Genomic DNA, 23,504 nt, shown 5'->3' on the forward strand with positions numbered 1-23,504 from the left:
AGAATATAATACTGTATTACTGAAATCTGTCCACCAGCTATGAAACTTTTGGCCAATAAAAGTTAGTGAGTTCTTATCTGAGAAAATCCCCACTAAGCCAGTAACCACATGACAGTGATTTTTTTTGAAGAACCACATGAACAGTCTAGTACCAGATTTCTTCACCTTTTTTGTGTCCAGGACCAGCGTGGGCATCTAGTGAAGCCTAGGGACCACTTCTCAGAATAGGTTTTTGAAATCACTGAAGTAAATGCTGAAATTCAGTTAGAGGAGAGAGAAGATAGAGGTCTGAGTTTTTTCTTCTCCAAGTTCACACAGAGCCTTGGTGGGGGAAGAGGAGTCCTCTAGATCCCAGGTTAAGAGACCCAGCAAAGCAGGTTGACCTTCATTGGGAAAGATGTTTTGTTTGTCTGTGGCTTGGTTTCCTCATTTGTAAGAGAAAGGGTTAGACTTGGAGATCTGAAAGCCAGAGAAGGGAAGGCGCTAAAAGTCTAAGAGCACATAAAGCTGCCCTCAAAGAACTTTCGACATTGACTTGGGGATGTATTTTCAGCCCTCAAATTATCCTTCAAACATACTGTCATACTCAAGAACTTCTCAAAAATAAATAGGTCATATATAAATTCTGTATAAATATCAGTTCTGTGCTGGTACTACATTAATAAAACAGGATGACATGATTAGCTACTGGGAAATAACCAGCACTTGGAACTAGACAGCTTTTAGACAAGGATGTCCTTTCTGTTCAGTTATATGCATGTCTTTTCTCACTTCTAACACCCCCCTGCCCCTCCAAACCCCTTAAATCCTAAACTTCTTCAGAGCACAATCAGCAAGATTGTGCTCCAACTATCATCATCACAAATCAGCATTTTATAGGGATTCACAACTTTATAAATGTATTATATGTATATATATAAATGTATATATAAATGTATTATATGTATATATAAAATTCACAACTTTATAAATGTATTCATTAAGAAGTTGATCAGATAAAAAGTAAAGTTCTATACCAGGAAAACAGAGTTCACAAGAACACATCTTAAATATGACTTAAATTCTACTCTTGCCACTTAAAAAATTAAAATGGCCTCTATAGGTAACAGTTGACCAAGTGCTAGTTAGAACCAGAAACCAACATCTATAACCCAATAACCACCTGTTACTTGTTAAAGTTCAGCCTACTCATTCTTAATCAAGAATAAACCCTGAACGTATCTACACCATTGAAAATCATCAAGTCACTTGTAATTGGCCTATTATCATTGGGACATGATGAAATGCTTGAATACTCAATAACTGGGGTCTGACATCATTATGAATTATGACATATTAACACTCACTGAAACAAAATTTAGCATCTTAAAAATGAAAATGCACCATGTAAAAACTAAACCTATTAACACTAAATCTATGAATTACAAAATATTGGGATTAGGAACTTTATTTTCAGGGCTCTCTGGAACAGAAATCTCCTCCACTCCATTGTTCTGTGGCTTCTACTGCTCCAAAATTTGTTGGGAGTTCTTCTTTACAGATATTTTATGGGCTGTGGGTTCGGAGCTAGCATATGTGTGTCTTTCTACTCCACCATCTTGGCTCCTCCTAGGAACTTTATTTTCAAGGAAACCACTCTCCTTTTTCAAAAACAGAATCTTCATCATTGCAAAAGTTCCCTCTTAGGGCAGGTGAGAGAAAAACATGAAGTTTACTCTCATCACATTCCACTAAAGGAAGGAATAAAATGCACGCTCATTTTGGTATGAAAACCTATCTTACAATACAGGAAAGTGGGGGAGAAGGGGATAAGCAGGGTGGGGGGGAGGATGGAAGGGAGGGCATTGGGAGGAGGGAGCAATTTGAGGTCAACACTCATGGGGAGGGACAGGATCCAAAGAGAGAATAGAAGCAATGGGGGGCAGGATAGGATGGAGGGAAATATAATTAGTCTTATACAACACGACTATTATGGAAGTCATTTGCAAAACTACACAGATATGGCCTATATTGAATTGCTTGCCTTCCAAAGGGAAGGGGTGGGGAGGGAGGGAGGAAGAGAAGTTGGAACTCAAAGTTTTAGGAACAACTGTCGAGTACTGTTCTTGCTACTAGGAAATAAGAAATACAGGTAAAGGGGTATAGAAAGTTATTTGGCCCTACAGGACAAAAGAGAAGGGGACAAGGGCAGAGAGGGATGATAGAAGAGAGGGCAGATTGGTGATAGGGGCAATCAGAATGCTCGGTGTTTTGGGGTGGGGGGAGGGGACAAATGGGGAGAAAATCTGGAACCCAAAATTTTGTGAAAATGAATGTTAAAAGTTAAATTAATAAATTTTTTTAAAAAAGTAAAAAAAAAAAGTTCCCTCTTAACAACTCAGTGATTGAGAGGAGAACACAGTATTCCAATTTTAAAGAAGATCATTTGTATACCAAGAGGTATGAAGTGACTGTTCTAAGGTCATGAAGCTAATGACCAACAGGACAATACTACAACATGGGGCATTAAACTCCAAAACCAGGGACCTTTGCACTACATCAGCCCACTTCTCATGAAAATAGAAGGCACCTTTTAACCATTCAGTCTTAGCCTCTCATCATTTGAGAAAAGGAACTAAGGTAAAAAATAGTGATTTGCCCAAGGTTGCCAAAAAGAGAACCCAGGTTTTGAAATTCCCATGATAGTACTCTGCCATAAATCTGACTAGAGCAGTTTGCTTCCATTTAATGTGATCTATTTCCAGTCCTCTTCCACTAATAGTTATTTTTTCTCCTTTTCTCAATTCTTCCTCCTCAGTAATGCTAACCTGTCCCATTATATGAAATTTAATATGTCTCCAAGTATCTTTATTTTATATAAATACGTGTCCTGTCTGTAATTTGAAGGGGGGTGAGCGAAGTGTTTGCATTTCATATGCTTAAAAAAAAAAAAAATCCCAAACCCAAACAAAAATCTTTTCTTTTTCATTTTATTCATTTATAGTTTTCAACATTCATTTCTACAAGATTTTGAGTTCCAAATTTTTCTCCCATCTGTCCCCTCTCCCCACCCCAAGACACCATGCATTCTGATTACCTTCATGTTGTGGAAGACTAACTATATTTCCCTCCATTTAATCCTGCCCCCCATTTACTCTGTTCTCTCTTTTGACCTTGTCCCTCCCCTGAAATGATTACTTCTAATTACTCCCTCCTCCCATTTGCCCTTCCTTCTATCATTCCCCTCACACTCCACTTATCACCTTCTCCCTTACTTTCATGTCAAATTGAGTGTGCATGTTATTCCTTCCTTAAGCCAAATGTAATGAGAGTAAGGCTTACTTTTTCTGTCTCACCTCCCCTCTTTTCCCCTCCATTGAAAAAGCTTTTTCGTGCCTCTTTTATGAGAGATAATTTGCCCCATTCCATTTCTCCCTTTCTCCTCCCAATATATTCCTCTTTCACCCTTAATTTTACTTTTTTAGATATATACCTTCTTATTCAACTCACCCTGTGCCCTCAACTCACCCTAAATATATGTATATAACCACTCCAACTACCCAAATACTGAGAAAAGTCTCAAGCGTTACAAATATTAGCTTTCCATGTAGGAATGTAAATAGTTCAACTTTAGTAAGTCCCTTATGATTTCACTTTCTTGTTTACTTTTTCATGCTTCTCTTGATTCCTGTGTTTGAAAGTAAAATTTTCTTTTCAACTCTGGTCTTTTCATTAAGAATGCTTAAAAGTCCTCTATTTCATTGAATGACCATTTTTTTCCCCTGAAGTATTATACTCAGTTTTGATGGGTAGGTGATTCCTGGTTTTAATCCTAGCTCCTCTGACTTCTGGAATATCATATTCCAAACCCTTTAATCCCTTAATGTAGAAGCTGCCAGATCCTATGTTATCCTGATTTTATTTCCACAATACTCAAATTGTTTCTTTCTGGCTGCCTGCAATATTTTCTCTTTGACCTGGGAGCTCTGAAATGTTGCTACAATATTCCTAGGAGTTTTTCTTTTTGGATCTCTTTCAGGAGGAGATCAGTGGATTCTTTCAATATTTATTTTACCCTCTGATTCTAGACTATTAGGGCAGTTTTCCTTGATAATTTCATGAAAGATGATGTCTAGGCTCTTTTTTTTGATCATGGCTTTCAAGAAGTCCCATAATTTTTAAATTGTCTCTCCTAGATATATTTTCCATGTCAGTTGTTTTTCCAAAGAGATATTTTTTCACATTGTCTGCTGTTTTCTCATTCCTTTGGTTTTGTTTTATAATTTCTTGATTTTTTTATAAAGTCATTAGCTTCCATCTGCTCCATTCTAACCTTTAAGGAATTATTTTCTTCAGTGAGCTTTTGGGCCTCCTTTCCCATCCTGCCAATTCTGCTTTTTAGGGCATTCTTCTCCTCATTGGCTTTCTGGACCTCTTTTGCCGTTTGGGTTAGTCTATTTTTTAAAGTGTTATTTTCTTCAGCATTTTTTGGGTCTCCTTTAGCAAGCAGTTGACTCACTTTTCATAATTTTTTTGCATCACTCTCCATTCTCTTCCCAGTTTTTGCTCTACTTCTCTTACTTGATTTTCAAAATTCTTTTCGAGCTCTTCCACAGCCCGAGACCAAGTCATATTTTTCTTGGAGCCTTTGGATGGAGGAGCTTTGACTTTGTTGTCTTCTGTTTGCATGCTTTGGTCTTCCTTATCACCAAAGTAATTCTTTTTCTGGTTTTTGCTCATTTCCCCAGCCATTTACTTGACTTTTGAGCTCTTTGTCAAGGTAGTTCTCTGCTTCTAGTGGGGGTGGGGGATGTATGGTCAGTTGCTAGATCTCCCCACAATCTGTGGCCCTAGAGCTCCAGAAACAGTGGATGCAATTGCCCCTGCTGCTGTGACTACTGCAGGTTTCTTTGTGCCCTTCCTCCTCCACTGCCCTGGGGCTGGGACCAGACCACTCCATTCTCCTGCACTGGTCCCACAAGCTTTTCCCACTGACCTTCCAATTTGTCTTTGGCGTTTTAGAGTCATGAAGTCTGGAAACTACCACAGGACAAGAGATTTAGTCTCCCCAAGGCCTGCTCAGGTTCTGTCTGTGCGAGCATGGACCATGCTGGACTGCGTTCTGACCCCTGCATGGCACTATAGACACTTCCAGGCTGTCTTAGGCTGATGATTTGCTTCACTCCATCATTCTGTGGGTTCTGCAGTTCCAGAATTTCTTTAGAGACATTTTTTACAGATATTTGGCTGAGCTTAGGGGTAGTGCTCTAGAAAATGTGTACTGTTACTCTCCCATCTTGGCTCCGCCTCCCAATCAAATATTCAAACAAACCGCTTTATTTCTGAGGAGCCCTTGAACAGATTTTTTCTTTTTAGGCAAGTCTTTTATCCTCTCAATCAACAAGTATTAACTGCTGACTGGCATCATCATGGCATTGAAATGAATTAAGGCTAGGCTGGGGAAATGCTGGCAGGGTCAACTGAGCAAGAGGCCCAGAAAGAACTTTTGGCTCCTATCTGAAGCATAGCCTGCCCATGTACAAAGAACGAGGCTCACCACTGCAAATTGGGCACTAGGTACTGAATTCTTTGGTGACATCAATTCAGGAAACAAAGAAAACTACAAAATGGACCTTGGTCCTCTAGTACTCTACTTTTGCTTCTGCATAAGTCAAATTAAGGAAAAGCGAATCAGGATGTCAAACACCACACAGTTGTTAGACCAAGTATAACTACTAATTTAGATATTGGCATACAAAATGAGAGAGATTTTTTAAAAGGACAACAAAAATTGATATACCACTCGAAGAATGAAAATGCATGAATACTGATTTTCTAAGAAAAGAGAAGATAAAAAGGAATAGCAACAAAATGGAAGGACAACTCAGATTGTCTTTACAGAGGAGAATGAAGAATTTGGGAAAGCTGGTTCTATAATGCAACCAAAACAAATGCATGTGATAATTGTTCAACTGATTGTTTCTCTGAAGGCAAAGGCTGAAGGGAATATCCAAACTACTGAGAAAACGGAACCACTTGAATATCTAACAATGCAATAGTACATTGATGAGGATGAAAAGACAAACCCTATAAAGATTCTGCCATGGTCCTCCAAACTAAGTCAACATATAATTTAATGCACAATGACTTCAAAGCAAAAATAGGCATGAGAAGACAGTGAAGAATACATTGAAAAAGAAGATTCTCTGATTTGGGATTAAGAAATCAAAGAGGCCAAAGGCTTAAGCAACTGAAAAGCTTCTTACTTGTTTTAGCCCAAGTATTTCCTTAACAGGGTCAAATGCCACTGGATACCACAAGCATAAAACATCACCAAAAAAAAATGAAACTAACAGAGAGGAAACAATTGTTCACATCATTTCTGAATCACCTATCAATACCTTCAATTCTGTTAGGGAGAAATGTCAATTCAACATCCAAGTGGAAGAGAAGGATTAAGATAAGAACGGTAATGACAATAGCTCTAGACTAACCTATTAGGCCAGATTGTGGACTCTGAAAAATTGGAAATGGAAGAAATTGAGGCCCATTATCATCATTTCTTAGAGACAATTAACTGAGAGAAAGCTGTCACCAGGATCCAAGGAAACCAGAAGAGTCTACAGCTAGTTAAACACATGGTTTCCTAGCTGAAGTCGAAAGAAATGAAAGCTGAAAGCAACACCAGTTCAGAGAAGCAACTATTCTGCAGAACACTATGAAGGACGATGAATGGTATAGCCTTAGAAAATAACAAAAAGTAGTAGAGAGTAAAATGAATTATGCAAAAAGCTTACAGGGTGAAGTACGTGAGCTAGATCAGGCCAGTTTCATTTGAAGATGAAAATGGAAGGAAGAATAGGTGCAAAATAAATAAATAAATGAATGAATGAATGAATACATAAATAAATAAATAAATAAATAAAGGGACAATAGACGCAAAACCAAATAGATCCACCAAGGTTTCTATGATGAGCTTGTCTTATCCTTGATGGAAATATCACCCACCAAGGCCCTGTGCATCATAAGAAGGAGTGCAAATGACACTTGAACAGCAAGGCACACAAAAGCAACTTCATAAGCATTGAAAAGTGATGACTTCAAAATAAACCATAAAGGAGAGGAACTAGAAGAATGGAGGGGAAGAGATGATCTAGAATGTAATATCATCAACAATAAGGCAACTAAGGAGACATTAGTACCTATTTGACCCAGATGCCTACTTTCTTAGCTCAAAAGAAATTTTATCAGAATGGTCTACACATCTACATGTCTAGCAAAAGCAGATGAGAAAGAAACATGCAGGGTTTTGCAGAAAATTCTCTAGAACAGATCATGTCATCACAGTCAATGAAAGTACTGAAAGTAGTAGTTCTCAAACTGGGGTCCTTGAAATCCTTTCAGGGGTTGTGTATGTGTGGGGGAGGCCAAGAGGTCAAAATTAACTTCATAATAATACTAAGACATTTTAATTTCTAATACAGTGAATATCAGCACATGAAACCCACATAAAAAACTATTTTTTTCTGGTGAAGGGGAAGGAGGAGTCCTTCAATAATTTCTAAAAGTATAAAAGAGTTCTAAGACCAAAAAAGTTTCACAATTGTTGGAACAGAGAATATAATAAAAGCCTATCGTATCTATTATGAGTTGATATCACAGATTCATTGCAGTCTTCAACTGTTTACCTGGTGCCATATTTTCTGAAGCCCCAAAGCAAGACACAGAATTGGTCAAAAAATATTCCTTTTGCATAGTCTTTTAAAGACTATGTTTCCCTTTACAATCATGGAAAAAGAGGTTTGCTGGAAGCAATGCAAATAAGACATGGCTCCTGTACTTCAAGGAGCTTATTAAGGAATAGAAAATAAGTCATGGAGACAAAAGGATAATATGTGTAAGAATGCAGTGAACTACGAGTAACATGAAAGAAACACTTAAGGAGTTCAGAGCATTTTTCACATGGGGACCAAGAACTGTTTTGGAGAGAAGAGGCATTAACTGAGCTGAGTGCTCAGTACTATTTGGATTTCAATAAGGTTCAGATGGTGTGGAAAAGCTTTCTAGGTCAAAAGTACACAGGAAAGGCAAGAAAGTATGAGAAAAAACAGAGGGCCTTTCAAGAGTGCCTGGCAAAGGAATACAGCCTTTGTCATGTTGCTTAATCGCAGGGGCGAGTCACTGAAGGTTTCTGAGAACAGGAAAGTAAAGTGTAACCTAATCTGAGAATGGAGTGCTGGGTCATCAGATCACAGATTTACAGGTGGAAGAGAGGTGAGAGGTCATCTATCTCGTCTATCACATTCACTTTCCAAGTGAGAAAAATTAGGTGCAGCAGAGCAGAGAAGTAACTTGCTCAATGCTATACAGGCACAAAGTGGCAGAGGCAAGATGTGACCCTAGGTTCTCAGCCAGTCAAACCAAAGGGCCTCTGTACCATGCTGCCAGCAGGCAAAGACTGGGGGGAAGCATAACTGAACAATAGGAGACCAGTGAGTAGAACATTAAAATAATAGAATATATATTCAAAAATAAAACTTGCTTCTTTATCTCAACGCAGGTAAATAGCTTACCTGGGTCAACAAGAGCTTTGTTAAATATTTCTTTTAGTTTCCTACTCTTGACGTTTCTTCCTTGAGCAAGATTTCGATACATCTCATAGCCGATAATCATGACACCCCCGTCTTCCTGCCACCTTTGCAGCATGTAGCTTCTCTCTTGAGGGCGTTTCACCGTTGCTAATTCTGAGACCTTCCATGAGAGTCAAGGAGGAGAGGTACAAAATGATTTTTAAAAAGATATTTAAAAAAAAAAAAAGATATTTTTAACAATAAATGAAAAAAGTTTTCATTGCAACATCCTATAACTTTTAAGTTATAGCATTATAAATGGTCATTTCTTTTTAATATCCTTCATCTGCACAACTAACCAACACCTGATCGTACTGACAACCCCCTCTTCTGAATATTTACTCCTCATTCTCAAGCCTGTCTTATCACACCCAGTTTTTTCACTGGTTCATTATCTCCCAACATTCTACACTAAGCCTTCTCACCTCTCTTTGCGCTCTTCACCTTGGGTTATCTGTTCTACTCAGTAGTTGGAAGTATCAACTCCACAGATTTCTCCCAAATTTATCTCCATTCCCATTTTCTTCTTTGAAAGTTAGTCCCACACAAGTGCATCGATTTCCACTCATCACTTTCCTTTCTATGTCTGCTTGCCATCCCAATTTTGATATTTCCTTAATGTGTCAGGCTCCTAGTCACAATTACTCAAAATTTCAGTCATTTTGGATTCTTTACTCATCTTAAAATCCATATAGATACTAATCTTGTAAATTTTACCTAGTCATCAACTCCTGTTACTCTTTCTTCTCTATTCACAATACTACCTCCCTCTACACGCCCCCTTCCTCAGAATTTCTCTTATAAATAACTGTAAAATAACATCAATAGCAAGTGATGGCTCTTTTTTTTTTGGGGGGGGGGGTTGGGTGGGTGGGGTATGGAGTGATATGGTCAGCCTTTGGAAGAGAAATGAGGAAGGAAGGTTAGGGAAAAGGCCATTTGGTCCAACCCAACAATGAATCATGAATACTACCTACAGTGGCCCTAATCACAAATAGTGATAAAAATATACCTCAAGCTTCTCCTCATCGTCTAATCCATCTTGCCATTTTTCAAATTCATTCATCCAGTTCAAAGCAGTGTTAAGGGGACATACCACCAGAGCTGTACTAAAATCCAATTTGTCACACAACAAAACTGTGTGAAGAAAACTCACCACCTACAAACAAAAACATTTACAATATTTCTTTAAATTCAAAAAATTTATGAGAAATCAATACTGTTGAAAATCCTTACTTTTTTCCTTAAGCATCCAAAAAAGTGTTAAGACATGGAATAATAATTCAATTTGTATAGGAGTCTACATTTTGAAAGTATAAATCAGAAACACAATGATTCTTAAGGAAGAAGAGGTAGGAAACAATTCCTTTACTAGAAAAGATAACTAGTAACTATCATGACAGGAGCAGGTAGTGCTAAGTAAACAACCTATTTTCCTCTCTTAATACATGACAAAAGCCAAAGACCAATTACCTCTAAAATCTCAGAATGTTGTGGCAAAATTCCATAGGATCCCAATAACCATTTCTAAAGGAATAGGATACAGGGTTTCCCCCAACTAACATCATTACACGTTCTGTGGAAACTAAAACATGGTAGGCTCTCATAGGGGGCAGTTAGTTCCACAGGATAATGGAACAATAATGGAATTAAAAACACACTAACAAGCTTTAGTGTCAATGGCCATCTGGTTTCAAACTCCAGTGACTTCGGTTTTTCACAGGTTTTATAAATGGAGAGGATCTGGGTAATACTGTATTAAAGATATGATTAAAGGATAGAGATCAGGGCAATATTATGCATAGTGTGCCTGTAATATAGTATTCACCAATTTTAAAAAATGTCCTATAGGGGCTATGAATATATGTGCACTTATTTCACTTTTGTAATAAAAAATACACATATATTTTAATGATTGTTATCAATTCTAGAAGTTTTGAAATAAGTATATTGTGTATCTATTTTTTGCAGGATGAAAAATGCAGAAGTACTGATAAAGTTCTAATGACTGTGTAAGTATGTGCACATACATATGCATATATATACATATATGTGTGTATATAGATTCAATTGCATATTTATCTTCCAGAACTAAAAACATTAGAGATCATCATCCTCACAAGTGCCCACTTAGCCTTTCATCTTTGTTACCTCCTACCTGTAATGTCTTTCCCAGACCCATGCAGTGGGCAAGAATGCATCCCGAACCTGCAGATTTCTTGGTTTTACTCACAGATTCACAACAGCAATCCCACATGAACTGAACACCTAAATAAAACATTTTAAATGAGAAAGCTCAACATAGGACTGCTTCAAGACAAAATTTAGATTATCAAAAATACATGAAGCAAAGAATTCACATTTCATTCAGAATCAACAGCAACATAAAATAAAAAGAACAGGTACAGAAAAATCATTCTTCGCTTACTAACCAAAATCTTTATGTCTGAGCCACAGAGGTCCTTGGGAAAAACAAATCAGGTGACTGGTTGAACTCTGTAGACTCTTTCCAGGTCTAAATCTACCATCTTTAACATAACTGTCTGCAACCTAAGAAGGTGGGATTCTATAGAAAAAGACCAGCATAACCAACTGTTTATGAACTAAATTTATATTTACTTTAACAGCAATATTTCAGGCTGAGGAGAGGTATACAAACCTGAAGGTGTCAAGACTTGCAAAAGTTCTCATGAATAAAAGTAAGTAATGACCCAAGTAGGGTAAGAGTAAATATTCAAAATGGCAAATTGTAAATGTTTGAATAAACAGATTTCTACACATTTAAAGTTAAGTACATCTATTTTGAGAGATAAGTGAATGAAGCATCAAAATGTATATTCTATTTTCTTACCATCTACTTGATGAGGTTTCAATTTGGTTACCATGTTTCTGTGAACCTGTACTAAAGGTTCTTTGGTTTCTTCATCTTCATCTAAAACCAATTTTGTTGTAATTGGACATTTAATAGGTGAAGCGTCTTCAATTTCTATTACCTGAATGAGAAGCAAAACATATATATTACTGTTAAAGGAAGGTCTATTCCAGTCATGGGGAAGGTTGAAGAGTTAAATTAGTTTAACAACATGCTGAATAGGAAAGGCAAAAAATAGGCTCAAATGTAATTAATAAAAACAAATTATTACTCTAAATATTATATTGTTTTGCCCTAGAGCATTCCTAGGCTTTGACAGACCAACTGTCTTGGAGGCTTGGCCAAGTCACGGTCACTCTTGAACCTCACCTCAAAATCTAAGAGAATGACCTCAATAACGTCAAGGTCCCTTCCAGACCAAGTTTTTTGATTAGGATATAAGCATTAGTATACATCGATTACCTCTCTTAATTTCTCTCTCTCTCGCTCTCTCTCTGCAATACGTTTTCTCCTTTCTTCTTCTTCTTTCAAGGCATTTTGAGTTTCAGTTCTCAGTTTGTCATCTTTAAGAATCTTTCGAATTTTCTTCCGACCCTTTCCAGGAGACTTGGAGTCATCATTTTCATCTTCTTCTTCAGAATTACTCTAAAATGAAATGAACATAAATAGCTATGAAATTAAAGAAGTATATAAAATCATAAGTAAAGAAATTGATATATCATTTTACATAAGTTACAAGGATTGTTGATTATTTCTTCAATTAATTCAAAATACTAGTTATGAAAATCAAGAAAGCCTAATATGTTATGAAATATATGACAGATTTGAGAATGGTAAATAAACAATATAAACAGCTATTTGGTACTGTTCAACTACTATTCAAGAAATTCAATCATTTTTACTGTAAGATGACACAGCTGTCTAAAAACTGAAAACACAGGACAATGAACTTGGTGGCCCCAGTGAAAAAAGAATTTTAAAATTTCCATGTCTTACTTATCTATGTATCTGCCCAAGTGCCTAATACAATATACTGCATATCAGTATATATGATTAATAAATACTCACTGAATGAACCAATGACTTAGTTAATCTCAATTTCTTCTGCAATTTACCTAAATCAAAGTTCTGTAGTTTTGCAGATTCCTACCTTGAAAATGAGATTTACCAATCAACTACGCAGAAAGAACACTTTCTTCTTAGTGGAGAAAATGCTCTATCAATTATAACTAGAGCATGTCATACATGTTTTATCACTTACCTTATTTTCACTCGAAGAATCCTCTTGAACCTTAATGCGTCGTCTTTTCTTCTTTTGTTTATAGCTCCGTTGATTTTCTTCCAGCTCTGCTTTCTTTGCTGATCTGAAAAGTTAAAAAATTTCTTGTTGATTCAAAAAAATTCTCCTGGAGTATGTGTCAATTTAGAACACATCTTCATTTGTGCATATGGCTAAAACAGTAAAAGAATAAAGAGGCTTTACAATAAATGGATAACAGCATTATGATATAACAATAACCTAGAAAAAAGTTTATAGGTATAGGTTATCTATCTTTCTAAATCCTAGGATTTTACAATTGATTAAAATGCATATATTATGGAAGGATATATGAATATAATCCCTCTAGTCTTTATTGTCCCTTGCACAAACCAGCCTCTTTCTTTATCACTCCCATTGGTGCCTTTGCCTGAAATGCCCTCCTTTCTGTCCACAAAGGCACAATCACTCAAGTCATAAACACATGGTCTCTCACATTCACCTCCTCAGAAAAGTCTTCTTGGACTAACTCAAATTTTCATTTATTACTGAATTGAAATTCAAAATGCAAGTGCTCACCGTAGGTATTTAATAAATGTTTGCTGAATAAATGTCAGGTTCCTTCTGTTTTTAGATATGCAAATTATACAAGATCATCATCAATGCACTTGTGCATACTTCTGCGGCTTTCTCAAGCCTGTTTATCCCATCTCTGTAGATTTTAAGCTCTGAGGCCAGACAGAACTGTCTGTCATTTTGTATTCCCTATAAATGGTGTCCATGCCTAATGAAGACAACATAGCTAATTCTACATAAACATTCAGACTAAACAATGCAGGAACATATAAATCTATACTATTGCTAAAAAGAGAAATGACAGCTCTTGATTCTTAACATGGTGGGAGGGAAATAATGCATGACTGTGATCATTTGAACATAGCCAACTAGAAGAAAGTGGTGCTATTTATAGAACAACAGAAATCAGGAAGAAAAAAGGAACAACTCTGATTTAGAATATGCTGTTTGATACAGCAGTACTCCCTCTAAATTTGATCGAAAAAATTATCATCTATGTGAAGACAAACTTTTATTCCTTTGGTTCCAAACTATTTTCAAGGACGTAGATATCTAAAAGGTTGTCCATCAGCTAAATGCCTCCTGAATGATTCCCTGCCCTGTCTTCCCACCCACCCTCCAGCATACTTTCCATCTGATAGATACTCGATATCTATACATAGATATCTATAGCATAGTATATAGATATCTATATAGTTTATCACATAGCTCTCAATCTGATAGACCACCTCTAGGGGGTGTTCCGACAGGCAGTGTGTTAGAAGTGCAACTCAATTACAAATTATAACTGAAAGTCATGAATCATAATTAGATTCCTACAGCCCATGCTGTTCTGATCAAAGTTATGATCAAACAGACCACTATGAAAAAACAGTCAAGATATTGGTTCTGAACAATAGTTTATAGGCTGTGCCTCATAAAATCAAAGAGCACAAAATATGAAGAAATCAAGGTAGGAATGACTATTGAAATGTTTACCCATGAGAGAAAACCCAAAGAGAGCAAAAATAAGCTCCAAGCCATACCTTGTTCTAGGGCGTTGATCATCTTCTGACTCACTGACTTCTTCACTTACCCCTGATTCTTGAAAATCAGTGTCAACTGAATCTTCACTGCTCACTTTATAAAAATTGAAACAATGAATTATTAACTGTAATCAGACAGAAAAGTAGCATAACCAACTCTTCAATAACATCATACTGACAGAGAACATAATACAAAAATTACAATTCTTTGGAGAAAAATACATAAATTTATGAAGGTGACAGCACCACAAATATTTATCATCTATGACCATAAAAATTAAAGACATCTACATTAACTCATTACTACTGAGTTATGAAGTTACTCCTCTTAGGATTCCTGCCCTGGATGGATGAGGGACTGAGTGAGTGCCAACTGAAGTAGGCCCCTATAGAGCTAGGCCCAGACCATAGGTCATATCCCCTCTAGCCATCCACTGCCCATGCCAAACATCTTACCAACTGCCTTGTTCTGGAGTATATTTAACTATGAAAGGATATAAAAGAAGAGGAGAAAACTGCTACCAAAAAAACAAGGTTGGAGCAAGGGTCTGGTAACAGCAACATTTTATGAATAGAACCACAGTTTTATACTAATTTGGGACGAAAGGTTCAGAATATTAAAACTAAACGTATTATTAGTTTCAAGTATATAAGATGGACAAGGCAAAAGTGATTCTGAGAAGAGATTCTTGATGTTAAAAAAAAATTTCTAAAGTATTTGAATATAGTTCACTTCCTTACTGAAGCAACACAATAACCCCCTCCCCCCACAATACTTAATTACACTATCAATTTGTTTAACACATAACTTTTTCTGAGAGCTAGGACAAAACTAAATTTCAGGCCAGGCACTTTCCCAATGGTGCTATTTATGGAACAACAGAAATCAGGAGGATTTCTTCATGAACTAAAAGTAGGATTTTTGAATGTAAAAGAGAAAGCTATATTAAGTAAAAAAATCCCTTCAACCTTCCTCAAAACAAAACAAAAAAAACGCTCAAGGAAACAGAGTAGAACAGAGCACATAACAAAAAAAAAAAACAAAACAAAAAACAAGCGTAATAAGCTGTCATTAAACAGCCTTGATATTTATTTCAAAGCTCATATTTGGAGAACAGGACAATTTTTCAAAAAGAGACCTTTAACTCTTATTTAGAATTCCTAAAATTCACAATTACCAACACTAATGAAGTAAGATGAAGTAGGAAGAGCCTTGCCTGGACTTGGAAACTTCAGTTTGTTCAACTACTATTTTTGGAAATGAGTAGCTGAATGACCCTGGTAAATCACTTAACTTTGGTGGGTCTCAGCTTTCTCCGCTGACATTAGACAAATCAGGGGAATAGTGTTTACCTCAGAGAGTAGTCATGGAGAACAAAGGGCAGAACATATGTAAAGCACTCTGCAAATCTTAAAGTAGTAGAGAAATAATTATCAATTACCTCTACTTAAATATAATCCATTTTAAATTAAAATAAAATTTGGAAGGCAAGGAAAAAAAGTTGTGACTTGCTTGAAAAATGTGACTCACACTTACAAACTGAACTTCACAATTCCTGATATAACTAAAAAAAAATGTGAAGTTAGGATAGTAATACTAGAGAAGTTCGTCAAGAGAAACCAAATACACACATGCACCAAAATCTTTGAAGATGATGGAGTAGCAATGTAATTTTCTAATTTGGTAGTCTATATGACTTTCCACAAAACTGTGAAGGAAGTATCTGGGATTCCATCAGCACAAAACCTCCCCAAGTTGCAATTCCCAACACTGATCCAGATCGCAAGATGGTCTGACTTACCAGCTGAGTGGGGCCCATGGATGATGGATGACTTGCCAGTCACAGAGCTGGTGTCACAAGCAGGATATAAAGAACCTAGGTCTCTTGAATTCTAAGCCTAGTACTCTTAACCACGACACAATATTATCTCTATTATTTCACCCCATGGGATTCATATTTTAAATCTGATTTCTAACCTTTCCTCCTATTTCTGCGTTTGGTTTCTTTTGTCTCTTTGGGTCTTGCCTTCTTTTCTTCTCCAGATTCTCCATCACTCACAGACAGTTTGTGCCTTAATAGTCTATGACGGTATCGCGGCTTCTTAGATTGTTCAGAGTCAGAATCAGTGTCAGAGTTGCCACGCTCATCATTCTCATCTAAACAGGGAAAGGTGGATAAGAGAATATATATTTTAAAGTTGCTTTTCTTTAAAATATCATTGGTAAAAAAATCTTAAAAAAAAAGATTCCATTGAAATATCACATGACAAAAAAGAAATATGTATTTTCCTGGAGATCAGGGATAATTGTTATTTGCTAATTATACACTTCATACACATGTGGTATTACTATTGGGAAAATGGTAAACTTTTAAGAATCAAAAGTAATTTGCAAAGTCATCTCTTCATTAAATATAATGAATAAAAGTAACACAATTCAAACAGGAAGATAAATACACATGATGACAGCTTAATTTGAAATAATCTTCTGCAAGTTACCAAATCAACACATATACTGTACCTTTTAGGGGCTCACTCTCATCGCCTGTGTTTTCTTCATTTTGCTTTACAATGCGTTTTTTAATTTTAGCTGGTTCTTCATCTGAAGATGCATCCTCATCGGAGGAAATATTAGCCTGGATTTCTTCTAAGAGCATCTTCTTGGCGATTCTTGAAAATAAGAAAGAAAGGAAAACAAAACAAAACTATGTAGTCTGTGGGTAAGAGACTGAAATGGAATCAAATAATTAGAATATCAAGAAAAAGAACTAAGAATAATTATGCTAAGAGAAATTACATTAATAAGCACAAACTGTACTAAAAATACACATTTTAATAAGCTATTCTTGTGGTTTAGAAAATACCAGTTTAAAAAAAAGTTTTAGAATGAATTTAACAGTAAACATTTTCCAATTTTATATAATTGAATTACACACTGAAGACCTTGTCTGAACAAAATTCTCCATGTAATTTCAACATATAAACTGAAATTTAATTTCCTTCTAATCCTTCTTCCTTATTCCATCACCACATCCTAATAACTGGAAAGGTGGACAGGCTACCCAGACAAAACACTTATAAAAATGATAGGACATTTCTCAACCTGAACAAATGAGAAAATTAATAAGCAATAAAGTAGAAGTCTCTGATAACAGGTATTTTTTAAGATTCACCATAACATGGACCATTTCTCCAAGCTGAAAAACACAAACCATTTTTAGACTTAGTCAATCCATCATCAACAAGCATTTTTTAAAAGCATTTACTATGAGCCAGATACTTATGATCCAAACACAAAGAATGAGCAGCCAGCTCATTAGGCTATCTGAGCTCCAGCTGACGTTTGAAGACTGAATTACAGAGAAACCACTGATCTGTGCTATTCAAAGGCAGTTTCCAAACCAGGGAGTTCCTAACACTAATCTAGTCAAAAATGAAGACCAAAACAAATCTCAGGGGAGATGTGTGTGTATGCATATTTTTTTTCCCAGAACCTGATACCTAAGTAATCAGCACCCAAACTCTGTGCTTCAACAATCATGAATAAATTAAATCAATTACATTTCAGTATCATGAACCAGAAAATAGACAAAAGATATTTACACACATATATTCTAAGAACCATATAAGGTTCTTAAGTCATGAGACGGCATCTCGAATTTTTATTAAAACTTGGTGTAACAGATTTCCCATTCTGACAAAAAATTCTGAAGATTTGAACACGCTAAATATCTAAAGCAACCAAGCAAATAAACAAACCACCATAAGCTCTACAGATACAAAAACTATAGTCTTAGAACAATAGAATACTAAAGCCAGTTCAATAGCAAACGCCAGAAAGTAAAGTTCTCTATTTTGACGTAAGTCAAAATATTTCCATACAACTTCAAAAAGAAGAAACTCAAAGAATTCACAAGATAACACACTAAACCATCTGCACAAGTTCCAAAGTCACAAAAGGGGTCATCCCCTAAGAAGATGCAACGGCAGGATGATTCCATTACAGCCTGCAGTGGATCAAAAAGCACCAGCAACTGGGGCTAATTTACCGAGTGAAAATTTACAACTGGAATTATAAAAATCTTCATTGGTCCTAAGTTTACAACCATTGTCTGATAGCATGCACTCAGAATGCAGGAGAGAAGTAACACATACTCAAGGGTAGGATGATGGTGAGGCACCAGTTTTTGAAACTATGCACCAAATATTGTTTCAATGCAAATGAAAAAATGAAGGCAGGATAGTTGTTCATTTCCATACATATTTATAATCTGAGGCTTATGATTACTTTATCATCAAAAAGATAGGCTACTATTACTAAATGCTTTCAAAACCAGATTACCAATGATGGCTAATACTAATCCTGGGTTTACCTGTGATTTTACCTTGTTGAGGGTTGCTTTCCTGATATAGGTTGGGTAGAATGAGAAAAGAAACAGAAATATTTGGGTGGACCTATGAAGTATCTTTCCTATGAGAAGCTTACACATTCCTCCTCACTCTGACCCCCAAAACCAGAAGGAAAAATATTTCCAATTTATATTGGCTCTACTTAATAATTCTAATAGCCAGCATATATACATTATCCTCTTAAGACTTGACTTCCTAAGATGTAAAATTGTAACACAATATCACTCAATGTACTTAATTTATCACTAGCTCCAGTTTAACAAAAATGAGGAAACATAATGAAGCAATTAGTTACAGAGTTACCATATTCATGTGCAACAGAATGGAAGCCAGATAGATCTAAGTAGCTTTGGGGAGCAACCTAATATAAGTAATAACCTAGGTTGCTTATGAAGTAGGAAACCAATGTCCTTCAGATGAGGGTCATGTTCTACTTATAACTATGTGGATAGGAATGAAGATTCTTCAGGATTACTTGGTTGACATGACCTTGCTTTTATCAAAATGCCTTATGATGAGAAGGAACTCACCTAAATAAAGAACATTGGACCTGGAGTCAGCAGACTCCAAATTCAATTATCACCTCTGAACTTACTCATTGTTTGACCTTGAACATGTCCTTTAAGCTCCCTGGCCCTCAGTTTTTTGATCTACAAAGTGAGGGGATTGACACAGATGACCCTTCACGTCTCCTCCAGCTTTAAATGTATGATCATAAATCAGAAAATTACATATACAGAGTGCCATAAAGATACTAGGCACATGAAATGACTTTAACAAAAGCACAGAATGACTGATTCCAAACTGTCAAGGAATAAGAAAATACCATTACCACATTAGGGCATGCCAGCTGCTTTAAAAACAGAGCTTAACTGGCATATCTTACAAATTTCATCTAGAAAACCAAAGACTTCAGGATGATCTTCAAAACAAAAAAAGATGCTATTCGTGAAATAGCAAGTGGTATCTCACCAGGAAGTCTGCTGTAATATGCCATAAATCTGTCACCTTAGCTCTGCAGTTTCAAGCCAAAGACTTAAAATTAGGTTATCATCATCATCATTCAAGAATCAGCCAAGAGTATGGTAAACCATCACTTCCAGAGCTTACAGTTGAATCCATGCAATGGAAGCACAGGTATGATTTTTCAGTAGATTCTATTTGAAGTGTTCTTTTTTGAAGCTTTATAGGAAATTTCACTGAGGTGACTACCACTACCACTAAATTCTCATTGCTTGAGATTATGTACTGGGTCAACTATACCATCCAAATCAGTAATGATTCTATCACAAGCTTTAAAAGGATAGGTGGTTCTATTTTCGTGGCAGCTAAACATGGAAATTCTGAAGAAATGGAATCATTACTCCATTGTAGGGACTCCATTGCCCTGAAAGGGAGGAAAGGAGAAGGGAAGAAAGCAAAATAGCATGGGTAGGGTGGGGAAACAATAGCCCTTTCCCCAAAAAAACAAACATGAAGTGAAATGAAAAAGTACATGAAGAACAGCTAGAACACTAAGAAAATTAATACCATAACATAACCACCTCACTGGAATTAAACAAAGAAAAAATAAAAGATGAAAGAACTGAGGCAAATAAAACAAAAACCATCAAACAATGAGGAAAAGATAGGAAGGTCACCAAGAGATTTTGATTTAAAATAGAAAGTAAATGAGGGATGGTTGCTGTTATACACTTAAACAAGCAGCAGGGAAACTAAAGCAAATTAAAATAGGCCATAGGATAGGTTAAAACTCTGAAAATTTCAAAAGTCAAGAATTTTCATACTGGCAGAAGATCAGGAAAAGGAGTGATCATTTGCCTCTTAGTGACTTCAGATGAAAAAGTCAAATTTGAGTGTTATATAATTTCATGGCTAAAAAGGATCTTACAGATCTATCTAGTGCAACCCCCTTAACAGAGGATGAAACTGAGGCCCAGAGAGGAGAAGTGACATATTTAGGGCAGTAGTGGAAGAGCTCAAACTTGAAAAAGTTCTCTTAACTACGAGTCTTGGGTTTATCCCACTATATAGCATTTCCAACCAAATAATGTCTTTTCTAGAAGACATGGAAAGTGATGGATTTGCTACAGGCAAAAAATAAAACAAAAAAAACAGTTAAGGATGTGAAATCTGTTAAGTAGCAACAATAAATTCATAGGTAAGGCTGCTCAGGCTCGATTTCTGAATTTGGAAAATAAAAGATATGTTTAAAAAGTTCTACAACATTTAAACCAGTGCTCCATTCCTAAATCAGTGCACTAGCTGGCACTAGCTAAGCCTAAAATCTACTTCTTTGAAGAAGCACTGAAAACAGGATTGAAGTGAAGCACTAAGTAGATACCACAGTTTTGGAAGCTCAAGCAATTTCACTTCAATAATCACATAGCTATTTAGAATTTTTTTAAAAAAGATTGTTTCACTATACTATACAAACTTTACAGTTAAAATACAAAATTTTGGTTTTGGAAGTTATAGTAACCTTGACTATAGTATTTAATATCAAAAAGCACATGGAACCTAAAAATATATGTATTATATACAACATGATATTTGCTACAAGATATCTAAGTCAAAACTCTAATAGTAGGAAAAATGAAGAATAGAGCTATCTTCACATACCTTTCAAACAGTAGAGTGTAAATTCAATCAAGGAACAAGCATTTAGAAAATGTCAATTATGTGTTGGATGCTGTATTAGGTAATGGAGACACAAAGAAAAAAGTGAAATAATCTCTGCCCTCAAGGAGTTTTTACATTCTTTCTGGGGAGGCACATATACATAAGTACATATACAAAATAGAGTAATTTCTGGGGGAAACACTAGTAGAAGGGAACAAGGGGAAGGAAAATCGGGAAAGGTCTCAGTTAACAAAGGTTGAACTGAGGAAGGAACAAAAGATTCAAAAAGGTAGAGGGGATGAGGAAGTATATTCCAGGAATGAGGAATACAATGATCAAAGCCATTGGGATTGGAGACAGTGTCATGAATGAGGTACAACCAGAAGGCAAATTTGGCTAAACCATAATGTGTACAGAGGGTACAAAATAAGGCTGGAAAGTTAGGCTGGATGCAGGTTATTAAGGCAGTTAAAGGCCAAAGACAGGAGTTTGCATTTGATTTTGGAATAGGAAGTCACTAGAGTGTAATGAGATGGAAAACATTAAATGTGTACTTTAAGAATATTACTTTGGCAGCTAAATGAAGGATGGATTAGAGATAAAAGTCACTGGAAGGAGGGAATATAATCAGGAGACTATTGTAATAATTCAGAATGAAGGTGATAGATCTTGAATTAGGGTAATTGCAAAATGGGCAGAGAGCTGGACATGAATGTGAATGATCTAGGCAAGGTAGAATTGACAAGATTTGGAAAATAATTGGATACCTAGTATGAAGAAGAGCAAAGGGTTTAAGAGAACTCAAAGCTTGAGAACTTAGATGACAGGAAACATGGTGGTTTTGTAAGAGAAAAGAAATTTGCAAGAAGTGTATTCTAATACAAATTCTAATGTAGACATGTAGAGATTGAGATAGCTGTGGGACTTCTAGTTGGAAATGTCCAAAGATAGACGGTGATTTGAAACTGGAGCTCATGAAAAAGGGCTGAATATAGAAACGTGGGAGTCACTTGCATAAATATAACTGATTCGATGGGAGCTGCAAAAGATTCTCCTGGAACCACTTAAAAATCAAAAGCACTAATTTTTATGACCTATATTACCAAACTCATGCTAAATGCAATGTTAACTGAAAGTGTTCATCTGACTTCATGGTTAGATGATTATTACAACAAAACTTATATAAGAGAGCTCACTGTATTCATTATATAATGCAGTTCCTGCCAGAAACCTAAGACAGACTTCATAAAATCAATCACCAATAGATTCAATGCCAATAAGTGAATTTCACAAATGGCCTATACGTTGTTCTTTCTTAAGCTTTAGAAGTCCAAGTCTTGAAACTACAAAAATGTATACTAGTTTGGGTATATTCACTTTACAAGGGTTCTAAGATATTTGACAAGTTTCTTTTCTTTTAAAAATATTGCTGAATTTTTTTCCTCTAAAGTTAATAAAAATAATAAGATCTCATGCTAAATTTAATTTGATAAATCACCATTTGAAAATATTTAGAAAAACTAATTGTTCTGCAATATTATATGTAATAATCAAAAAGCCTTTTAATTGCACTTTCCTTATTCTATTCTGGAAAGGGCACTGGGAAAACAATTATCAAATGACTAAGGCAAAAAAGTATGAGCAGAAAAATGTAATGAGTCATATACAAAATGAGGGGATCTGACATTTTCAAGTATTTTCAAGTATCCAGTTGAATAAGTAATACTCAGTATTTCTCAAAAAAGTGATGTGTATGGTACTCCCACATATTGGAATGATTAGTTTTAAAAAGGGAAAAAAATCACATCAAGAAATGTGGCTCAATCAAATTAAAAGAACAGATCACCAATCTTTACCAGGTCAGTGATTACAGACAAGTAAAAATTTAGATCTAATTTGACCAAAGTCCATATTTCATTTTGGAAGGTTTGGGATTAAGATAAAGAATGCAACAAAGTACACAATCTTCAGAGTGATTTATAGATAACTTCATTAAACCAGGAATTTCTAACCTTTTTCAATTATTCTTAAAACACTGAGTTGGGCAGAGAAAGGAGGACTATGCTAACAGTGGGATGTCTGAGTCAATCAAAAAAATGGTAAGTACTTAGTTACCTTCCTGTCACAAGAAG

General features: G+C 35.8%; 1 protein-coding gene across 13 annotated transcripts in view; it reads right to left on the bottom strand.

Moving 5' to 3' along the window:
• Positions 1–23,504, bottom strand: part of ATRX (ATRX chromatin remodeler) — a 203,040-nt gene that overhangs the window by 84,209 nt on the left and 95,327 nt on the right. For all 13 annotated transcript variants that reach the window (XR_011971248.1, XM_072626950.1, XM_072626952.1 and 10 more), the window contains 9 exons: positions 16,862–17,010; positions 16,319–16,498; positions 14,341–14,434; positions 12,743–12,845; positions 11,944–12,126; positions 11,461–11,602; positions 10,768–10,877; positions 9,622–9,768; positions 8,553–8,730 (listed from right to left, as the gene is read on the bottom strand). Coding sequence is in view for 12 of the 13 variants with exons in the window: in XM_072626950.1 (XP_072483051.1) it covers positions 8,553–8,730; positions 9,622–9,768; positions 10,768–10,877; positions 11,461–11,602; positions 11,944–12,126; positions 12,743–12,845; positions 14,341–14,434; positions 16,319–16,498; positions 16,862–17,010 (1,286 nt within the window). In the remaining variant the exon portion in view is untranslated. The remainder of the gene's footprint in view (positions 1–8,552; positions 8,731–9,621; positions 9,769–10,767; positions 10,878–11,460; positions 11,603–11,943; positions 12,127–12,742; positions 12,846–14,340; positions 14,435–16,318; positions 16,499–16,861; positions 17,011–23,504) is intronic.

This window comes from Notamacropus eugenii, chromosome X (genome assembly GCF_028372415.1).
Source record: "Notamacropus eugenii isolate mMacEug1 chromosome X, mMacEug1.pri_v2, whole genome shotgun sequence".
In the NCBI taxonomy this organism is placed as follows: Eukaryota; Metazoa; Chordata; class Mammalia; order Diprotodontia; family Macropodidae; genus Notamacropus; species Notamacropus eugenii.